This window comes from Tetrahymena thermophila (assembly GCF_000189635.1).
Source record: "Tetrahymena thermophila SB210 genomic scaffold scf_8254748, whole genome shotgun sequence".
Taxonomy (NCBI): Eukaryota; Ciliophora; class Oligohymenophorea; order Hymenostomatida; family Tetrahymenidae; genus Tetrahymena; species Tetrahymena thermophila.
Window position 1 is genome coordinate 279229 of NW_002476508.1, and position 20783 is coordinate 300011.

Below are 20783 nucleotides of genomic sequence, written 5' to 3' on the forward strand. Positions count from 1 at the left end.
AGGAGTAAATGAAAATGGTACGATAAAAAATTATGTTATTTTCTTATTAGATATTTTAACTTACTTCCTCTTTTTAATAAATAGCAAAATCAAAGTTTATAAAAAATTAATAAGTTTTAAATAATTATTTATTTTTCTTTCACTCTTAAAAAAAAATAAGAAAATAACAAAAAGTTATTAATAGCTTTATATTTAATGATTCAAATATCTAATCTATTTAGAAAGCTTGATTTTTATTCTCAGCCATTTGGCTTTTTTGTTGAAAAAGACGAGAAAAAAAAGAAGACTGACGTGGGAGGAATCTTGAGTATTTTGACAATAATTATTTCGGCTATTTACTTGTCATATTTGCTATAATTATTTTTTGGAAATAAAGTAATTCCTAAAATAACTACCTAATTATAAAATCAAACTACGAAACTCAATTAGGCTTTCAACAAAAGTATTTTTGGAATCACTTATACCACTTCAGGTTTAACTCCAGATTAATTAGAATAACAAACAGGGAAAGTATTTTTAACTTACTAAGTGTAAAAATAAACATTTTTGTAGGGAAATTATGAATTCATAGATCTGAACTTGATTGATTGTCCAAATGATCCTAACTTTATAGGATACAAATGCATAGATTTTAGCAACTAACCAGACATTTTAAATGAATTATTTACAGATCCTGCTAATTTGAGTTAATCATATTATTCTTTGGTTGTTTAGCCTTGTTAAGGGCTCCCTAACTGTGCAAATTAACAAGACATTGAAGATTATATAATGCAAGCTTCTTTTATTTTCTTTATTAAAATCAGAGTTAATTAATTTAATCAACAAACTCAATAAATGGAGGAAAATTTTTTAATTGATTTTTTTTAATTTGATTAAAATATAAGTATTTTCCACTAATACTTTTTACAACAATAAGTTTCTACAATAAGTTAAGGATTTTTTATTTAAGGGTCTGATACTAGAGTTGACATTACTAACTTTAGAAAAAATAATTCCTATTACTCATAGTAAAATCTTTTACAAAAAGCTGGATTTACTGGGTATGGGTAATTTTTTTTTAGTTTAGATTAGATTCAAATAATAACAAAAATTTAATTCCCTCTGATAACAGAAACTCTATCTCAATTTTTACCAATATTTAATGTTCTCTTAGCTCTAGGGTTTATAGCTAAAGAATTTTCTGAATCTAGATTAATATAGGATATCAATAATGTATATCTAAAATAGTATTATAAATAGACAGCAATCAAATTAATTTCAGATTAGAATAAAGACTTGATTATCAACAAAGCATAACTAACATAAGCTGAATATATATAACAGTTAAGTAATACTATTAATAATGCAAATTTATAATAAAAATAAAAACCGAAGTAAAAAGCTAGTGTCTAAAGCCTAAATAATGATAAAATAGATAATTCCTAATTAGATAGTGAAAGGTATAAGCTAATATTAGATTAAACTAAAAAAAAATTAGATATTTCTGAATTATACTCTGATCTAATTGAGATAAAAACTGCTATAAAATTACTAATGAGTCCAGATCAGTATGCTGCTATGAAATTTTGTGGATGTGATATAAGTTTAGCAAATGTAAATCTCCAAGAAAGTAAATAAATAAATTATACTTCATTTTTTAATAATTTATAGAAATAATTCAGTACTTTTTTTTGTTATTATTTAAATTTTTCAAATTATTTTTTTTAAATAAACCAATCAAAACACTAATTATTCATTAAAATAATTTCTTAATATAAACTTTTTAATAAAATTTAAATAGATGAAAAAAAGAGGCAATAAAATGTAGAGAAAATTAATAAAGTATATCCTTTTCTACTCCCTTCCTTAACCTCTAAAAATCTCATCTAAAAAGAAGATATTAACTTGAAAAGGCTAGACTCGTTAGAAAACAAATGTATATTATTATTAAAATCTTTCTCTAATTTAACTTTTATCAATTAATAATAAATTTAGTTAGTTAAAAAATGAATCGTAAGTAAAAGGAGGAAGGAGTATTTTCAAACTTAAAAGTTGAGTTAACTTCAAAAAAAAGTAAATGCGAAGAAGATCTTCCAGATAATAATAATTCTTAATAATCAAAAAACCATAGAATAAATAGAAGAAATGTTAGCAAATAAATAAATCATGTTCTAAAAACTACAAAATTTTATTGAAAAAGTACAAAACAAAAATTAGTTATTATCATAAACTGATATTAACATTTATTCCTCATTGATTGGATAAAACTACCAAGATTTGGATTCAAATTAATATTTAATAGATAATATTATCTCTTGATATAAATTATTTTTATATTTTTACTATAATAATATTCATTTTATTTAGTATTTTTATTTAAATGGTTAGAAAATGAAAATATAACAATTGTGGATTTTTTATTTGCAATAGAGAGATAAATAGTGATAGTTTAAAGCTATAACTTTATATTTTTCTTAAAAAAATAATAAAATATTAATTAGTTAATTATATATTAAGGTGTTTATTTTTATAGTTTTTTATATAATATGGTTTTTATTTTAATAATTTCTATTATTCACAATTTTTTTGTTAAATTTTTATTTTGACAATCCTATTGATATTTTTTAAAGAGTTCCGAAATTAAAAATATACACCTATATTAGTGTTAAATATTTGATCTATTTGTAAAATAAAGTGTTAATTAATTATTATTCTTTTAAACAGTTAGTTACCTATGTGAATTTAGTTTCATGTTATAAGTATAACTTATTTTTATTTATTAATAATTTAAAATAGTAGTTTTAAATATTTATTTTTAATTTAATTATTAATGAGACTATCAATAAATTATTTTAAACGTTTTAAAAGCAATCCTATAGAGAAATTTAAAAGCTCTCTTACATATCAATATCATTATTAAAATCGAAATAGATTTATATTTATTTTTAATTTATTTGCTCTTTAGCTATTTATAAAAATAAATAATAAAAGACTTACTTAATGATTATAAATCATATTTTCAATAAATTGTTTAATTAAATAAGGGTAAATAAATACTTGTCTTTTTTTTATTTATATTAACAAAAACTTTGTTAATACTTTTGTTACTCTTAATAACTCAGCCAGACACGACACAGATCATAAATTTGCATTCAAAATAAATTATTAATTAATTAATTAAAAAAACTCAAGTAAAAAAATTTGTGGATTAAGTGAATAAAAACAAACTAAATAAATATGTAGAAAATATAAGTAGTTGCATAAAAGATAGATTTTTTTTCTTCGCCATTTAGCTTTTTGGTTGGAAGTCAAAAGTAAAAGTAGACCTCAGCAGGAGGTTTTATGACAGTAGCAGCTTTGAGTCTATCCCTTATTTATCTTTGTTACCTACTAGTATTATACTTTGATAATTAGCTATTACCAAAAAAGACATCAAACATATTTAACAAAACAACGCGTTAGGAGATAATGCAAAGCTAAAGCATCTTTGGATTTACTTTTAATTCAAATGGATAGACGTTAAAATAGTTATAACCTAAAGGAGGTTTATAGTATCTCCTTTTTTAAGCTTAATATCAATATTCTACATCTCTAACTTCTGATTCTATAAGTATTCCTATTAACGATTGCTAAGACCCTAGCTTTGACGGGTATTAATGTCTTGATTTCTCTAATTAATCTGAGTAAGTTAGGAATTTATTATTGGATCCAACTAATTTATCTATTTCAATGTACTCTTTAACTATATAACCATGCTAAGGTCTGCCTAACTGTGCTAGTCCTACTGATATAAATAATTAAATAATAAACAGCAATTTCTCCTTTTTTGTAAAAATAAAAGTGAGTCAATATAATGAATAAACTAAAAGCGTTGAAGATAGTTATATAATAGACAACCTTTATTTTGACGATAGCTTGAGTTTTGTTAACTATTATTCTTTAACTTAGACTATTACTACTGTGAATAAAGGCTTCCTATTCTAAATGTCTAATGTTTATAATTACTTATCGGGCTACATTAAATCTGTTTCATACTTCTCATAGAACAATTTGCAGTAAAAAGCAGGATTTACAGGATATGGTTAGTTACAATTTTTTTTAGATTAAAACTAGAGTTTAGATTAAGTTTAATTTCCTTTAATAACTGAAATTTTAGCTTAGTTCATGCCTATATTTAATATTTTAATTGCATTAGGCATCATAGCTAAGCATTTCGCAGAATCAAAAATAATAGAGGATATAAATGACTTGTACATGAGAGTATACTGTAAAAACACAGCACTTAAATTGTTAAATGTAGAGTTAATCGATCAATAAAATAATACTTAAAATAATTTAAATATTAATAATAATAAGTAAAATAATAATGATTTAATTATTAATGAATAAATTAAATATCAAAATAGCTGTAGAAGTGGATTAACAGCTGAAAAAGTTTATTATTTGTAAAATTAAATAGATAGTCCAGAAAACAAAAAAGAATAAAATGGTATTATTAAAAAAGGATTTATATCATTTTTAAAATAAATGATAGTAGGATTATTCAGGAAGGAGTCAACTAAAAAAAGTATATATCAGCAAATGTATTCATAAGCAGAGAAATTTATTAATATATATGATATTTATGAAAGTCTATTTTAAGTCAAGAAAGCAATAAAGCTAATGTTAAGCAAAGATTAATACGCTGCTCTTTAATTTTGTGGTTGTGATATGAATTTTGATGAAATTGATAATAATATAATGTAGCATAAAAATCAAACAATTTATAATAAAGAGACTCCAGAAAATATAAACAATTTAAACTAAGAATAAAATGAAAACTAAAAAATAGTTCTGGAGAGAATATCTTAAACACAAGAAAATAAGTAGCAAAACTTATAAGAAAAAATGTAATTGATATAAATTCGCAAAAAAGAGGATAAAGATATTGAATTATCATAAAATAATTACTAAAAAGATAAATCTGAAAATATTTCATCTAAATAATATTAGGATTTAAAAATTTAGGGACAATATATAGCCTAAACCGCATTAATCTAAGATTAAGAAAAGATACAACAACAATAGTAGCTCATAGTCAAAAATATTTTCTTTTCAGCAAGAAATCACTTAGATGATTAGGATTAAATTGTAAACAATAAATAAAAATTATTTAAGTATTTAAAAATTTTTATTGATAAAGTGAATAAAAATTAAAATTTATCCCAGATTGATTTAAATATCTTTTCATCTTTGATTGGATAAAATGAGCTTTCCCAATCAGAATGCATGTTAAACAACATTTAATAAAATGTTTATTAACAATGAATGGTGAAATTACTTTGGTTATTTAAATTTATACAACAAAATACACTGAATTATCATATATTTAATTTTTGGACTATCACCTCATAAGGACTTTTGACTTGAAATTTTATAGACTTAATTTAAAATATTAACATTCCTTGTTACCTCATCAAGTGTAAGGAATTATGTATGGTATACGAGGATTTAGAGTAATTAAGAACATTAAAGATAAATGATATTCTTTATTTTGTTTATTTTTCAAGTCTTATATTCTTTTTATATAGCTACAATTTAGATTTACATTTTTTTATTAGCTTTAAAAAAATTTAAAATAATAAAAACAAACTTATATATATATTATCAAAATAATACGTTGTTATTTATTTATTTTTGATTAAATTATAAAGTCTTTATCGGAATTCATTTTTTTATTGAATGTATTTTTTATCTAATATTATTATGTTCTAATAATTTTTAAATTTAATAATTTAATTTATGCTTATTTACTTATTGTAGTAAAAATATTAGAGTATTTATTATAAATGAATTAAAAAAATATATAATAAAATACTATAAAATTATTTTAATAATTCATAAAATATATTATTAAATAAATAAATAAACAAGAATATAATACTAATGAATTGTGGAATGTTTGTTTGTTTACTTTACAAATTTTATTATTAAAAGAATTAATTTTTGTGTTATTTAAAAGTAATAAATTGACTTTCGAGCTGATTATTCATTAATTTAAAATCACTTGAATGGTTTTAAGAGTGTAAAAGATTCCTCAGTAAGTAATATAAAACGATTATATTTATATTGAAAGAGTTTCTAATAAACAACTATTTTTGAATTTAGAAAATTTTTTATTAAAAAAACCAAAATATTAAAAAAACAAACAAAATAAATTAGATTAGAGATTTTAAATGCATACTATTTTAAAAAAGATAAAGAAGCTTGACTAATTCTCTGAGCAGTTTAATTTTTTTATTCAAAAGAGAAGTAAATAGAAATAAACTTTAGCTGGTGGTATTTTTTCTTTAACAATATGCATAGTTTCGATGTGCTACTTAGGATACCTTTTATTTTTATATTTTGGAAATAGATTACTTCCTAAAATAACTACACAAACATATATTAGCACCTCTTATTAGGAATTAAAGACTAATGTAAATATGTTTGGGTTCTCTCTTATGCTGCCTGGAGGAATTACACTTGATTAATTACAATAAAAGACAGGGAAATAGTATATAACATTTTTATTACAACATTCTGTTTATTAACAGAACTAAATGGTACGAACACAAATTCCAATTTATAATTGCTAAGATCCAATGTTTTTAGGATTATTATGCATTGATCTTTAAAATTAATCAGATTCAATCAAAACATTATTTTAAAACCCAACCGATCTCAGCTAATCTTTTTACCACTTAACCGTTTCACCTTGCTAAGGACTTTCAAACTGTGCAACTCCTTAAGAAATTTATGATTTAATATTCTAAGACTCAGTAGCATTTATTATTAAAATAAAAATAAATCAATTTAATTATATAACTTAACAATTTGAAGAGACTTATAAATTTGACTATTTATAATTTGATGATTCTTTAAGCATACAGGTATAGTATGTGCTTAGATAGTCAAAAAACATTATCAATTAAGGGTTGATTTTCTAGAACACTGATACTATTTATAATGTTTAAAATTTTTAGAGAATTACGACTTATTTTAGTAAAAACAATTTACTTTAAAAAGCTGGGTTTGAAGGATATGCTCATTTCCAATTTGAGATAGACTAAACATAGCAAATAAATAATATTTAGTTTCCATTAGTCACTGAAAGTTTAGCTTAGTTCTTACCAATTTTAAATTTTATGCTTTTATTTGGTGGATTAGCTAAACTATTTGCCAGCAAGAGAATATTAGAAGATTTAAATACTCTTCAAATTAAAGAGTATTATAAAGATACTGGATTAGAGCTTATTTCTTAGCTTGAAAAAAGTGAATCTTTAAAAAAGGATATCGCTTAAACACATTAAACTTAAGCAGAGTCTATTTACTATCAAAATAATTAACTAAAAATAACAAACTTCAAACAAAAATTTCATTAATAATTTAAAATTGGATTTTTACAGTTTTTAAAATAATTATTTTTGGAATTTCTTTTTTCGATTTTCAGTAAAAAAAAATTAAAATAAAACAAATAATAAGTTTATGAAAAGTTGATGAAGAATACAATTAAAAAAGTCAACATTTATTAGGTTTATCGAGACTTAATTTAATTGAAAACAGCTATAAAACTGTTCATGACACCAGACTAATATGCAGCTTTATAATTCTGTGGGTGCGAATTAAATTTTTAAACTAAAAAAGAAAAATTAAGCCAAGCTGAAAACATATTAAATCAAAAAGAAAAGGAAATAGAAAGTCCAAAAACAGATAGTTTAAAGGAAAATATAAAATCTTTTAATCAAGAGCTGAGTAGCAGAAGTAATAATTAAAATAATATATAGAGTCACTAAATATAACTAGCCGTCCTTTCTGATGATGAAGAAGTTTTGAATATCTAGGCTCAAAACTAAACTAATACAAAAGACTGCAATGAGGTTGTCTTTTATTCTAATTGCAGCAATATGAAACAAAAAATAGAAATGAATTCAAATTTAAGCCTAAATTAGAAAAATCATCTCGAAATACCAACAAAACAGTAAGATAAATAATAAGCTATTAGTTAAGTTGTAAATTTACCATAGTAATTAAATATTAAAAATAAGAAAAACCATCTATAAGAAATAGATTAAATTCTAAATAATTAGGAATCTCTCATGTAAAATTTAAAGCTATTTATAGAAAAAATAAATAAATCTTCAGACATAACAGATTTAGATTTAAACATTTACTCATCTTTAATTTAACCACACTATTTAAAAAATTGAAATAACAATCTTATCATTGCATTGTATGTATACAAAACAGTATATTTATTTAAAAATTAATTTAAACTAATTCTGTTGTTTTCATTAATATTCAGTTTAATTTTAATTATTATTTTTAAGCTTTCATATTTGAAACTTTTTTAATTTTCTTAGATCTTTGTTTAGTTTATCTTAATTTATTATTTGTAAAATCTTTTTAATAGATTAAAGAATCTAATGCTCCTTTTACTTTTAATTATTTCATTGTTAAGCATTTATTTATTTTTTTGAATAAATTTTGTTGATAATTTCTAAAATATTTTTCAGTTTGAAAAAAACAATAACACTTGATATACAGTAGATAATTTAAAATTATTTTAAATGATTCATTTATTTTTATAATTTTCTTGACATTATTCTTTCTCGAATAAAATTTTAAGCTTTAAATAAATAAAAAGTCCTAAAAAACTTTTGAGAATAATTTATTGTTTCATTTATTTTACATATTTTCTGACACAAAATTATAATACCCATTTTTTAGAAAGATTTATTTAAATAATATGTTAAAATTTTTGTCATAATATTTGATATTTTTTAAACAATTGGCTTGGTATTATTTAGATAAAAACTTATGCTCCATTTAAATATTTTTCATTATATTTTTGTGATTAGTTTTTAATAATTTTTTATTTTGGTTTTACATATTTTTTGATTTGGATATATTAAAATTATTTAATTTTTTGAATGAATAAAAATACCTATTTATTTATTCTTAATTACAACAAGGTAGATATCACACACAAAAAATATAATTTTCAATAAATTGAAGATTGAGGTTGATAATTTATCGAAGGATACTTGCCAAGCAATTATAATAATAATAGATCAATTAATAATTCAGTATCTTTTAAATTATGTTTAGTGAAAATATTTAAATTTTAGATAATTAAAATAGCATGAAATCAAAAAACTAATTTTCAAAAGCTAGCAGTGAGCTAATATAAAAGCTTTAATAATTAAATTTAAGTAGCTCTAGCTCTGTAAATAAACAAATATTTTGAACTATTTATAATTTTTAACTTCTTCATAAATATTTAAAAGGATTCATTTGATTCTGAGTTCAAATAGCCATTTCTAAATGCTCTTAAATTGAATTAATAATTAGATGTTGACAAACCTAATTTTAAGTAGAATAATTTCTTTAGTGAAAAATCTAATGAGAGCAATGATCTAATAATATAAAAGTAGATAATCGAAAGAATTATTCAAAATTAACTTCGAAATAGCTTTAAAGAAGCTACTTTATAAGCAAACAAAGAAAACTTTTAATAGAATAATTTTTAGAACGCTTAAAGTGATTCAGAAAGAAGCGAAATTTATTTATTTCAAGATGGTAAAGATTAATTTAGGCGGATATCATAAAGATTAAAAACCTCTCCAAGCCTATAGAAAAAATTAGTTGACAAGAACCTAGAAGATGAGGAAGACCCCTTTAAAATTTATGACAAGCTGAAAGAAAATATAAACAAAGAAATAACTCTAAGCAAATAGAGAAATGAATAGTACTTAAATGAAATAAATCATTTATAAAATGAATTGATGAGCTTAAAGCTCTAAGAGGTGGAGTTCGAAAAAGATTTTCTACTTGGCAGACATCAAAATTTTGAGAATAAAATATTTACTTTCAATACTATGCCAAACAATAATGAGTTGTAGTCTAATTAGAAACTCTCAGATGCTATTTAAAGCAACAATTTAAACCACCTTTACAAATAGCCTCAATCATTCATAAACCTTCACCACAGCATTCCTAAATTTTAATAGCTATAAAACAACAATAATAATGATTAAAATATTTCTATGAATTATAAAATCCCGTATCAATATCGTTCTTTTTCTACTCTGGACAACTCAAATAAATTTGATAGATATGAAAAAAGGCATTAAAATAAAAGTTTGTAGCTGTTTCACAATCAAAATTAAAATAATTCTATTTTAAATTATACAAATTAAAATAATTCTATTTAAAATTATACAAATTAAAATAATTCTATTTAAAATTATATAAATTAAAATGATAATAATTATGACTATGATAATATTTTATACAATCAAAGATAGCAAAACTTCCCTAAAAACAGTCAATTCAAGGAACCTTTAAATTATAATAATGAGAAAATTGTTTTAGTAAATTACCCTAATAGCAATATTATCTAGCAAGAATAGCTTTAATAGACCAAATAAAATTACTAATTTGTGAGTTTACTTTAGAATAGCAGCTAGCCAGATACGCAATCAATAAATGTTCTATAAAAGTGTAACGATTAGCAGTTGGATATTTCATAAGAAAATGAAGTTCAATATGATTATTTCAAGCCAATATACAATTCTGGGTACTAGCATAATCAATCTGAATTGCAAAAAGAAATCAGCACTCAAGAAAAACAAAAGTATAAAATTAGTAGAAAATTTTAATTGGCAAAATTTTATTTTTTAAATTAACAGAGCACAAAAAAAGAGAGTCATGAGCATAAAGCCTTTGTAGCTTTAGTCTTAAAAGACATTAAAATAAAAGACTATTTAAAAGTAAGATGGGTAAGTAGATTTTTATAAAAGTCCTCTTTAAAACATAAGAATAAAAGAACAAGAGTAGATTTCTGACTAGAACAAAGTTTCAAAAGTTCAAAAGAAGCTTAATAAGTTAGTTAATCCAGCTATCCATCAAAGCAAATCAGAAGCATCAATAAAAAAGAAAGCTCACTCTTTGAAAAGTTTGGAGTATTCTCATTCATATAAAGACTAAAAGCAAAACATTATAAATAGCACAAATGAATCTCATTAAAGTCCTAAGAAAAACAAAAGTCAGAATATAAAAGAACTAAAGCAAAACAAAAAAATGAAATCACTTTATGAATAAACTCAAAGCAAAAATATTTCATAGATATCTACTAAAAAGAAAGATGTCACTTCCTCCAATAAGTAAAATTTATATTTAATAAAATGAATAAATAAATTAATTATTTGGTGTTTCACTAAAAAAAACCATTTATAATAAATTAGTTTGTAACTAAAAAAGATGAATTCCCTTTAGCATTTAAAAGTTTAAAGCAACTTATCAAGTAAATAAGATTTAAAGTAAATAAATGTTATTGATTTTTATCACTTTAAGAAATTATTTTTTGAATAAACATAAACAGAAAGAAAGAAGCATGTAAAGAATGCCTGAACCTATTAAGAAAAAATATTTCTACAACATACTGCACTCAAAAACATAATTAAAAAAATGCAAGTTAATGATAATGAAATATAATATTTATTGATAAAAAATATTTATTGCTTAAATAAAATTATTATTTAATATGAACCAATGTTCTTTAAAAAGTTTGATAATTATTTATTAATTTATTTGTTTGTTTGTTTGATATTATTCAAAAATTTAAATAGAAAAACTTATAAAATAATACAGTTTTTTTTCAATTTTTATATACCGCCCGCCTAGCTCAGTCGGTAGAGCGCAAGACTCTTAATCTTGTGGTCGTGGGTTCGAGCCCCACGGCGGGCTAATTATTTTTTTAATAATAAGAAAGTAAAAATTTAGATTTGAAAAATGAAAGTATTTTAATGAATATGAATACTATTTTAAATTTTGAATGTAATATTTGACAATTAAATAAAAATATTATAAATTATTTTTCTCTTTAAAGCATAATTTTCTAAAATAAATGTAAATAAGTTATAATTCCTTTGTAAATAAATGAATAATAATAAAAAACATTAAAAGTTGTTGTATTTTTTAAAATTATGGATCTTTATAAAATATAAAAAATAATTTCTTTTTATTTATTTTTAATTTTATGTAATCAAATTACTTTTAGTTGCTGTGTTTTATGGTATTTTTTATGAGAAAGTAGTTTTTTTATAAAATTACTTTATAATCATAATCTTAATAATATATCTAAAAACGGAGTCATTGGTTAAGTATTGAAATTTAATAATTACTTATAAACAGAATATTAAGAATCATACACTAAATTAAAAACGATATTATGCCAAGCTTATAGCGAAATGTTCTATTGAAACACCAGTTTAAGTATTAAGCTATCCCTGTTAATTTGATGAACATTGAAATTAATTTAGAGAGGCAATAATGCGAGCTAATGGGAGCATTTGGTAAATGACTCATTTGAGATCAAAATAATTTTTTAAAATTTAAAACATAGGTGTTACTGTGCAAGTAATATTAGGGTTGCTTTCTTTTTCAATTCTTCTCCGTAAAATTATGTATTATTTAGGATAGTTAAAATTAAATATTTTTATAACTATAATAGTTAAATAACTCAACTCAAGCACAAAGAGAAGTTGGCGCATTTGGTGTATGGTAATTCATTAAAAGCATATTTATATTTTCTAATTGAATAATTTGTTAATTTATTTATGAATGAAATAACTTAGGACACTTCAAAATAAGCTATCGGCTCCTTTTATATACATACGATAAATGTGATAATTTCTAATTACTTAACTTATACAGTTCATCCTTAAAATTAATCAGTTACAGCTTGCAATTGGTAGTTATTTTGGATTATTTTCCATTTTATTCTACTTGTCTGATCCGCTTTTTTGAAATTAATTTAAGGTACTTAGTAAATTACTTACAAGATTTTATATTGGGTAATTCTATGAATTTCTTTGTAGTTTATATGATAAAGAAGTTCAACGATAAATACAAGATACCAGCACTCCAGTTTGGGTAATATAATAGCTAACAGACTATTGAAGACTACTATCCCTAGCTATTAGCTTGGCTAATATTGATTTCGATTGTAATTTTTTAACTTTCTTTTCAAATAAATGTATCTTAACAAAACAAAATAATAAATTTAAAGAACAAGATCATATTGATGAGTAACATTTTTATCTTCTCTAAGTTCTTTCATGAAGTTGGTAAATATATTTATTTATTTATTTATTATTGCTATGAAAGTAAGTTATATTAAATTTAAAAGATAACCATTTATTTAATTATTTTAGGAGATTCTCTACTTAGAAACTTGAAAAACTACCCAAAAACTTAACTAATATTGGTAGTTGTTGTAATTCCTTTAATATTTAACACTATTTCATACTGGACTACAGATAGTTTTCTGAGATCTAAAGATGAAAACCAAATTCTCTCTTAGTAACCATATGAAAAAAGTAAATTAACCTAACTAATAAATCTATTTTACCTTACTAAAGAATAAATTAAATAATAGTTTAAGGCTAAATTAATTAAGAGGGAGATGACGAAGAAGAAGAATAAGAAACTAAATTTAATTCAAATTAAGATCTTTTTAACAATGGATCAAGTGATGAATTAAATTCAACATAAGAAATTTTTTCTGAAGACAACTTAAAATTTTAATAAATTTGAATTTTACTGTATATTTATTTACTATTTATGTACTGAATTTCTTAGTAATTTCTAAGTAAAGATATTGAAATTCTAAAATTCAAAATTCAAAGTTGGATCAAGTAGATAGATAGATACTTACTTAATGAGGATTTAGAGTTTATGATTTATTAATTAAAATGAAGACATTCAATTTTATGAAACATTAAATGCAACAGAAATAAAAACTTTTAATATAAATACGAAAATTCAAATTTATTTAAAAATTAAATTAAATAATTTTATATGAAAAATCTATTAAAAAAACATTTTTTTAATTGTAGTCAAAAATGAAATTTTTTATTTCAATTTTAAATCAGCACTTTTCATTTAATTAATTAGACATTTTCAAAAGTTTTTAAAAATAATTTATTTATATTCTCCTGATTTAAGTTATAATAAATGCATATTTTTAAATAAGTAATCAATGATAAATTAATTATTGCATCTAAAAGTAAAATTGTGGTTAGAATAATCTATGAAGGAATATTCTAAAACTTATTAAAGTGAAAATGTTAGAATTGAAGAAGTAGATTAACGAATATCTTTATAAGAAATACTTGGAATAAAGTTTGGTGTATGTATTATCAGAATTAATTTTGATATACGTGGCTGGCAGAAATTTTGTAATTAATTAATTAATTAATCAATAAATCAATTTCATTCATACATATACAATTAAAAGTAAAAATATAATATAGTTGTTTTTTAGAATTAATTAGCTTTGATTGATTAATTGAATGATCAGTTTGATAGCTTATTAATTTAATACAGAAAAAATTAGATTTATAATGGAAATATGTATTTATTTATTTATTCATTTTAAAAATATTTTTGTAAGTGCTTTATGTCTTAAAAGTAAGTAAGAGTCATTTAAATAAAATATTCATATTTCCTCTATTTTGCTATGCAGAGAGGCATGTTAAATTTAAACTTAAGTAGATTGATAGATAGATAGAAAGATAGATAGATATAGCTAGCTAGCTAGTTAGGTAAATAAATAGATAGATAGATACTTTAAGCTTTGTAATTATAAAGGCATATATCAATTTTTTAATGATGTTTAGAAGCGAATTAAAATCATTCTTAAACAATGGCTTATTCACTTTATTCTTATTATTATTACTATTTTTCTTTAGCAGTGTGTTTGATATTTAGGGCTTGTTGTCTTTTCTTCTTTGCTTAAACTTAAATTTCATGATGCTTTTTTCTACGTTCAGCATTTCTTTTATGTCTTTCTTGTCTTCTCTTAGCATTTTTACTCTTAGGATTAGGCTTTGTTGGTTCTTTCTTAATTACTTTAGTCTTGTTTGCTGCTTAATTTGAGAAGAAGTGAAGTCTGAAAACGTTAACAAGTTAATCTGATTCTTTGATTGACTTGCCAGGTAAAATCTATTATGCGATTTAAAAATAAGTTAACAAATATCTAATTTTGAGGCTATTATTACTTCAGCACATGTGCTTTAATCGTTGTATTTGGCTCTGTATTTAAGAGAATATAATTAAGTAGGGTTCAAAAGAGCTTCGTTGCTTAATTTCTCAAGTTGAGCCTACTTTTTCTTTCTTGATAATTGCTTCTTCATTGATTTTACTCTATCTAAATAATAACACAAAATTTGTTAAAACTTGCTATGTTGATGTTGCCAAATGAGGCTATTTACCTCTTTTAATAGTAACTGTAATCCATCCTTTCTTTTCTTTGGCTTACTAAGTCTAAAAATCACTTAAAGTAGATAAAAATCCGTCAGTGCTTTACAATCCCATTTTTGCTTGCTTTACTATTTTAAATATTCTTTTAATTTAACTTTCTTCTTAATGAAAATTATTTGAAGAAATTTGATTTGTCTTACTTAAAGTTTTCTTTTTCGCATATAATTAATATTGGTGAATTATAAGATCCAAATGTGATGCCAGACGACAGATATGAACAAACAAACAAACAATTATTATTCTTAGGATATTAATTAATTAAAATATCAAAAAATATTATATTATTTATTAAAATGAATTATAATTGCAATAATTTGATTATTATATTGGATATAAATAAATTCAATTATTAAAAATAAATATTAATATATAGACAATATAAATCAAGACTTCTACTTATCATAGGTTATTTTTAAGCATGCAAAGTATTAAAAAATATTCTATTAGAAAAGAAGATCTGAATATAGATTATTGGGAGTATGTTAATGAAGGAAATTAACATTTGTTGATCAAAACAACAGATCAAACTTCACCTATTTTTGGGTTTTTACTGCGTTTTAATAAGTAAAATTTGCATCAAAACCATGTCTAAGAATCTCAAAACAAATAAGAAACTCTTCAGAGCGAGAAGTAAGTTGAACAAAAGAAAAATGAATAAAATAATATAAAATTATTATCAACTAACTTATAAAATTATGTGCAAAAATATCTATTTAAGAATATAAATACATTAAACAAGTTCTTGTAAGAAGCGATAGTTGTTGATTATTCTGAAGCTTAAAAAGAATTTTAAGAATTCGTTTTAAAAGTGGAAGAAAAAATAAAAAATTAGAGAAGCGAATTCAAAAGAGAAAAGAAAATTGATATCAGCTAAACTGTAGAAATAATAGAAAATTTTTAACAGGATTATGGATTTAAAGATAGTAGGTTTAGTGCTATGGTAGAAATAAAACCTAAATCTCCTCTAGAAGAAATTTATACTTAAAATTAAATAGAGAAGGAGTTATAAAAATATACATAAGAAGAGTAAGATGTGATTTTGAATAGGTTAAAATAAGCAGATGAGTATGAAAAATGTAGATTTTTTAAAATGTAATTAAATAAATTGCAAAACGACCCAGAATGCAATTAGTTATCAAAATATAAGCCAATTAATTTTTATAAAGGGAAAATAACAGAAGAAATTAATAATTTGCTTTTAACTCCTTTAAATAATCTGAGCATCACATAGTATGCTGGAAATAAGAATGATACCAGTTCAATACTAGAGTAAGTTGACGAGTTAAAAGTTGCTATTAACTCAATTTTAAGAATGATCCATCTGTATGTTGATTTTAATATAAAACTTAAAGATGTTTTTGAAAATTTTTTAAGTTAAGCAGAATTTTATTTATAAAAAAATGAGGAGTTTTATCAGTTAGTATTAAATGAAATATTGCAAGAATTGAATAATGATTCATCTGATTTATATTAATTGTTACAGAGTGATTTTAATAAGTTAAATGAAAATAAAGAATTTTATCAATGTAAAATTGTAATTAAATTTTTATTGTCAGTCGCATTCAGGGACTTATCCATTTTAATTAATGTTTACACTTCTTAAAATTCAATAGAAATTCTTAATAACCAAAATTAGCATTAAAAGATGTTCCTCACTTATAAAAATGTAAGTGTTTAAAATGAGCTAATACACTCCAGAGTAGCAATTATAGACAATGACCTTAAACCTCTCACTACCTATGACAAATATATGAAGATAGAAAAAACTAATTTATCACTTTACTTTTAACATTTGCTTAAGAAAGAGAAATAATGAGCGAAAAATTCAATATTTTTATGATTTTAAATTAATTTTATTTGTAAATGTTTTGAATTGTATTAAGAAGTTAATGAAATTTAAATTATTAATTCAAATTACTATAAAAAATTATGATTAAATTCATTTTAAAAATATTCACTAAAATGAATGAATAAAATAAGCTTTTAAATCATCCAATTACACGTTTCATGCATAGTTTGTTTTTTTTAATTATATTTTTCTAATAACTAATATATAATATTTTATCAAATATCTTTTTTAATTAAATAAATTTATAAAGTAATGAATTAAAAAGTTTAAGCTGTAAACTAGCAGCAGAAGTAGCAATCTTAGTAGCCTTAAGCTAGCCAATTAAATGTGCTTGATTGGGAATAATAAATAAATTTAAGCGATAAAACATTACAGATTCTGTAGTAAATAGAAGATCAATAAGAAGAAAAGATTAATCTTTCTAGCAATCAATAATAATAATAATAGTAGTAGTAAAAGAGCCAAGTTAAAAAATAGAATGAGTAAGAATAATTAAAAGATTTACAGCTAGAAATAGGATTGGATGTAAGTGCTGTTTTGCAAAAGATAGACATCTCTAATTAAGAGCTAAAAATGATAACAGATATCAAGATTGCTAACAAATAAAATTAGTATTTTTTGCAGTTTCTGAATGATATTTTAAGCTCTCTTGAAGAAATTAAAAAGCACTTTTAGCATTTAGAAGACAACAAAAAGCATGTTGTAGAAAAAATCAATGAATTTTATTAAGAATCCTCTAAGTTAATTGATGAGCAGAAAAATTTGCTTGAACTCCAGCAAGAAGTTAAAAGTAATTTGTAATATTATCTAGCTGTAGAAGAAATTGAACAACAACTTGATTCTGTCCAAAAAGATATGGTTGCTAGATCTGCATACGAAGACTAACTCTAAAGATATCTTAGTGAGATAATTGATGGCATAATCTTTTTCTAATCTCATCCTAGTTTTTAGCAACAAGTTAACTATTTGGCAGTTTATTAAAAACTTAAATTGCGTATGACTCAGCTCATCAAAAATTTCTTCTTTAAAATATTTAATAAAGAATTTACATTCATAAATACTCAATTAACAAAGAATGTATTTAAAAACTGTTTATCCATCATGAAGGAATATAAAAATTTTCTTGAATTTAACATCAGCTACGACAATCAAGCTAAAAAGGATGTCTTCTAATGCTTTATGGGAAGCCAGCCCTAATTCTACAGGTAAATTTATATTAACAAACAAGCAAAATTTGAAAGAAAGAAATACTGGAATAAATATACAAACAAAGAAGCAAATAAAGCTATTTGTTAGCATTTACTTAAACAAATACAAATAAAAACTAAAATAAATTTAAAAATGATTAAAAAAATTTTTTAAATATTTTATTTATTTTAAATTATATTTTTTATTTAGATGCATGATCAATATTGGAGTATATCCTCAGCTGAAAAAATGCTTTATCCTTGATCACTATTTAGAAAAGTTAGTTGAATCTGGAGTGAAAGACCTCCACTTATTTGAACTTAATGATACTTTGAAAAACTTAATCAGTTTTATAGAAGTAAACAGCGAGAATGATAGTGATTTAGATGAACTCTACACTAATGTTTTCTTAAAATACATGACTTATTGTAGAGTTAATTTCTAGAAAGAGTTGCTAGAAAACTTCTAAAGTATTCTTTCTTCTTTGACTTACAATAGCAGCAGGGATGAAAATTTCAAAAAATAAGATGCCTTCAACAGCTTTTGTCATTTTTCTTTCGAATAACTTTTATGCGAATTTATTTACACTGAATACCTTTTCAACTTCTCAACTTTTAATACGACTGAAGCAGTAAAAGCTCACTGGCAAAATGTTATTGACATCTATTATACTACAGCTCGCCCTTTAATATGCTGGGACAATAACAATCTAGAACTTTAATTTAACAACATTGATATCGTGACTGGTTACATTTTTCACTTTGATGAAATAATTGATTACTTAAAAAATAATAATATTATTTATAAGCGACTTCTTGAGAACATTTAAGGTAACCTCACTATTTTCAAGGATATGGTCAGAAATTACTTTGATAAACTCCGTTAAGAAATAATGAGCAGATTAATACAGTAAGCTTAAATTTACATACAAGATAAAATAGTATGCTTTGACATAAATCAATACTGTAAGTAAAATGCTTTAATTGTCTATAGGTTTGACTAAGAGCTAGCAGAATAAACTCCAAAAAACAATACAAAACATATACTAACTCATTCTTAGTCTCTCTCTCTCACAGTTTAATCTGATCCTAAGACCCCTTAAAATACTACTTCAGCTTCCTCTTCTAGGAAAGGTTCTTTAATTATGCCTGCTTCATCTCAGCCTAACTATCGCCTTTAAAGGAGAGATGTCTTTCCTGCCATCACAAATGCAATTTAAACATTTAAAAATCTTAAGAATAGAGTAGAAAAATCTATATTCTAAAATATGGTCTGTGATATTGTTAGTTCTTGTTTAAGTTCTATTTATCTAACAGCAGAAAAGTATGAGTAAAAGTTTGATGCCATGCTTTTTGTCATAAAAAATACTTTAATTTTAAACAACAACATTTAAGATCTTGGAGTTGACTTCACTATCAAAGAATAAGAACTTGACTTTACTGAAATGAAAACTTTTATTTCAGATATACAGCAAGGCAAACTCAGTCATCTCTACAAAGGTGATAATATAAAGGCAGAGAATTTGTGGAATACAACAACAAACTTCTTTAAGATTTTATATAAAGGAATGCCAAAACTGAAAGAGTTCACTATTGACCTTAAAAACAGTATGATAACGTAATTGAAATAAGCTCTAGAGAGTCTAAACAAAGATATGACTTTTATAATATCTAAGAACATCATTGATTTTATCAAGCGCTACCATTCTTTCAAAAATTGTTTGGAAGAAATAAGCTAAAATGAAGAGCTCCCTGAAGATTAAGCTCATTTAAAAAAGAAACTTCCATTCACATAAGAGGACATTCTTAAAGACCTTAATACTTTATTAGATTAAGAAGTAGTCAGTAGATGCTATCATCTTTTCATTCAAAATTGTTAAGAATTTATTGATGAAATGATATCAAAAATGAATAATTTCCTAGAAGAAGATTTATTTATTGTGATTTCTAAGAATATTGAGGAAATCATAGAAAACTGTATAGAATTATTCTCTTAGTTTTGTATAATCTTATCAAAGCATCTCAAAAGCGATTAATACGACGCTCTTCAATTCCCTGACCCTTCCGTTCTTAAATAATAATGCATTTCAAAAGTTAAATTTATAAAGCTTGAATAATGAATGATATATAATTTATTAATTAATTATAGTGTAATTTACTTATATATTTTCGCAGTAAATAAAACATAATAATTCAATGTAACTTACTTTAAATAACTAATAAAATATAATTCAAAAAATTAAATAATCAGCTTATTTTTTAATTGAAAATCCATATTATTCGTTAACCCTTTAAATTTTTATCAGTAAAGTAAAGAGTTAAGATATGTACTGTAAATCCTATATATTTAAGTCCCTATTACCGTTTTAGACCTTCTCCCATAGATTTTTAATTATTTAATTACCAAAAAATCTACCTTA

General features: G+C 22.7%; 10 protein-coding genes across 10 annotated transcripts; 7 read left to right on the forward strand and 3 right to left on the reverse strand. All coding sequences in view use genetic code 6, as the record gives it.

Moving 5' to 3' along the window:
- Positions 1-195: 195 nt before the first annotated feature.
- TTHERM_00709690 (transmembrane protein, putative) lies at positions 196-2174 on the forward strand (the record flags this gene model as incomplete). The annotated part of the gene is made up of 3 exons (XM_001011002.2): positions 196-1609; positions 1781-1915; positions 1975-2174. 3 exons carry the CDS (start codon positions 196-198, stop codon positions 2172-2174), a joined length of 1749 nt encoding a protein of 582 aa, XP_001011002.2.
- A 992-nt stretch (positions 2175-3166) lies between these two features.
- Positions 3167-4021, reverse strand: TTHERM_000709699 (transmembrane protein, putative; the record flags this gene model as incomplete). The annotated part of the gene is made up of 1 exon (XM_012796325.1): positions 3167-4021. The coding sequence occupies one exon, from the start codon at positions 4019-4021 to the stop codon at positions 3167-3169; it is 855 nt and encodes a 284-aa protein (XP_012651779.1).
- Positions 4022-4506: 485 nt separating this feature from the next.
- Positions 4507-5286, forward strand: TTHERM_00709700 (hypothetical protein; the record flags this gene model as incomplete). Its single annotated transcript, XM_001011003.2, has 2 exons — positions 4507-5109; positions 5188-5286. 2 exons carry the CDS (start codon positions 4507-4509, stop codon positions 5284-5286), a joined length of 702 nt encoding a protein of 233 aa, XP_001011003.2.
- Positions 5287-6029: 743 nt separating this feature from the next.
- On the forward strand, positions 6030-7111 carry TTHERM_000709708 (transmembrane protein, putative; the record flags this gene model as incomplete). The annotated part of the gene is made up of 2 exons (XM_012796326.1): positions 6030-7002; positions 7095-7111. The coding sequence occupies 2 exons, from the start codon at positions 6030-6032 to the stop codon at positions 7109-7111; spliced, it is 990 nt and encodes a 329-aa protein (XP_012651780.1).
- A 76-nt stretch (positions 7112-7187) lies between these two features.
- TTHERM_000709709 (hypothetical protein) lies at positions 7188-8207 on the forward strand (the record flags this gene model as incomplete). The annotated part of the gene is made up of 1 exon (XM_012796327.1): positions 7188-8207. Exon 1 carries the CDS (start codon positions 7497-7499, stop codon positions 8205-8207), a length of 711 nt encoding a protein of 236 aa, XP_012651781.1. The 5' UTR covers positions 7188-7496.
- Positions 8208-9091: 884 nt separating this feature from the next.
- On the forward strand, positions 9092-11483 carry TTHERM_00709710 (hypothetical protein; the record flags this gene model as incomplete). Its single annotated transcript, XM_001011004.2, has 5 exons — positions 9092-9226; positions 9288-10636; positions 10692-11165; positions 11247-11321; positions 11384-11483. Exons 1-5 carry the CDS (start codon positions 9101-9103, stop codon positions 11481-11483), a joined length of 2124 nt encoding a protein of 707 aa, XP_001011004.2. The 5' UTR covers positions 9092-9100.
- A 749-nt stretch (positions 11484-12232) lies between these two features.
- Positions 12233-13599, forward strand: TTHERM_00709730 (vaculolar membrane protein; the record flags this gene model as incomplete). The annotated part of the gene is made up of 8 exons (XM_001011005.3): positions 12233-12356; positions 12407-12457; positions 12515-12564; positions 12639-12754; positions 12823-13009; positions 13073-13130; positions 13218-13382; positions 13442-13599. The coding sequence occupies 8 exons, from the start codon at positions 12233-12235 to the stop codon at positions 13597-13599; spliced, it is 909 nt and encodes a 302-aa protein (XP_001011005.3).
- Positions 13600-14697: 1098 nt separating this feature from the next.
- Positions 14698-15600, reverse strand: TTHERM_00709740 (hypothetical protein; the record flags this gene model as incomplete). Its single annotated transcript, XM_001011006.4, has 3 exons — positions 15279-15600; positions 15066-15214; positions 14698-15009 (listed from the first exon to the last, which is right to left on the reverse strand). The coding sequence occupies exons 1-3, from the start codon at positions 15379-15381 to the stop codon at positions 14698-14700; spliced, it is 564 nt and encodes a 187-aa protein (XP_001011006.3). The 5' UTR covers positions 15382-15600.
- Positions 15601-15945: 345 nt separating this feature from the next.
- TTHERM_000709759 (transmembrane protein, putative) lies at positions 15946-16551 on the reverse strand (the record flags this gene model as incomplete). Its single annotated transcript, XM_012796328.1, has 1 exon — positions 15946-16551. One exon carries the CDS (start codon positions 16549-16551, stop codon positions 15946-15948), a length of 606 nt encoding a protein of 201 aa, XP_012651782.1.
- Positions 16552-17428: 877 nt separating this feature from the next.
- TTHERM_00709760 (Sec34 family protein) lies at positions 17429-20483 on the forward strand (the record flags this gene model as incomplete). The annotated part of the gene is made up of 2 exons (XM_001011008.1): positions 17429-18381; positions 18575-20483. The coding sequence occupies 2 exons, from the start codon at positions 17429-17431 to the stop codon at positions 20481-20483; spliced, it is 2862 nt and encodes a 953-aa protein (XP_001011008.1).
- Between the last annotated feature and the right edge of the window lie 300 nt (positions 20484-20783).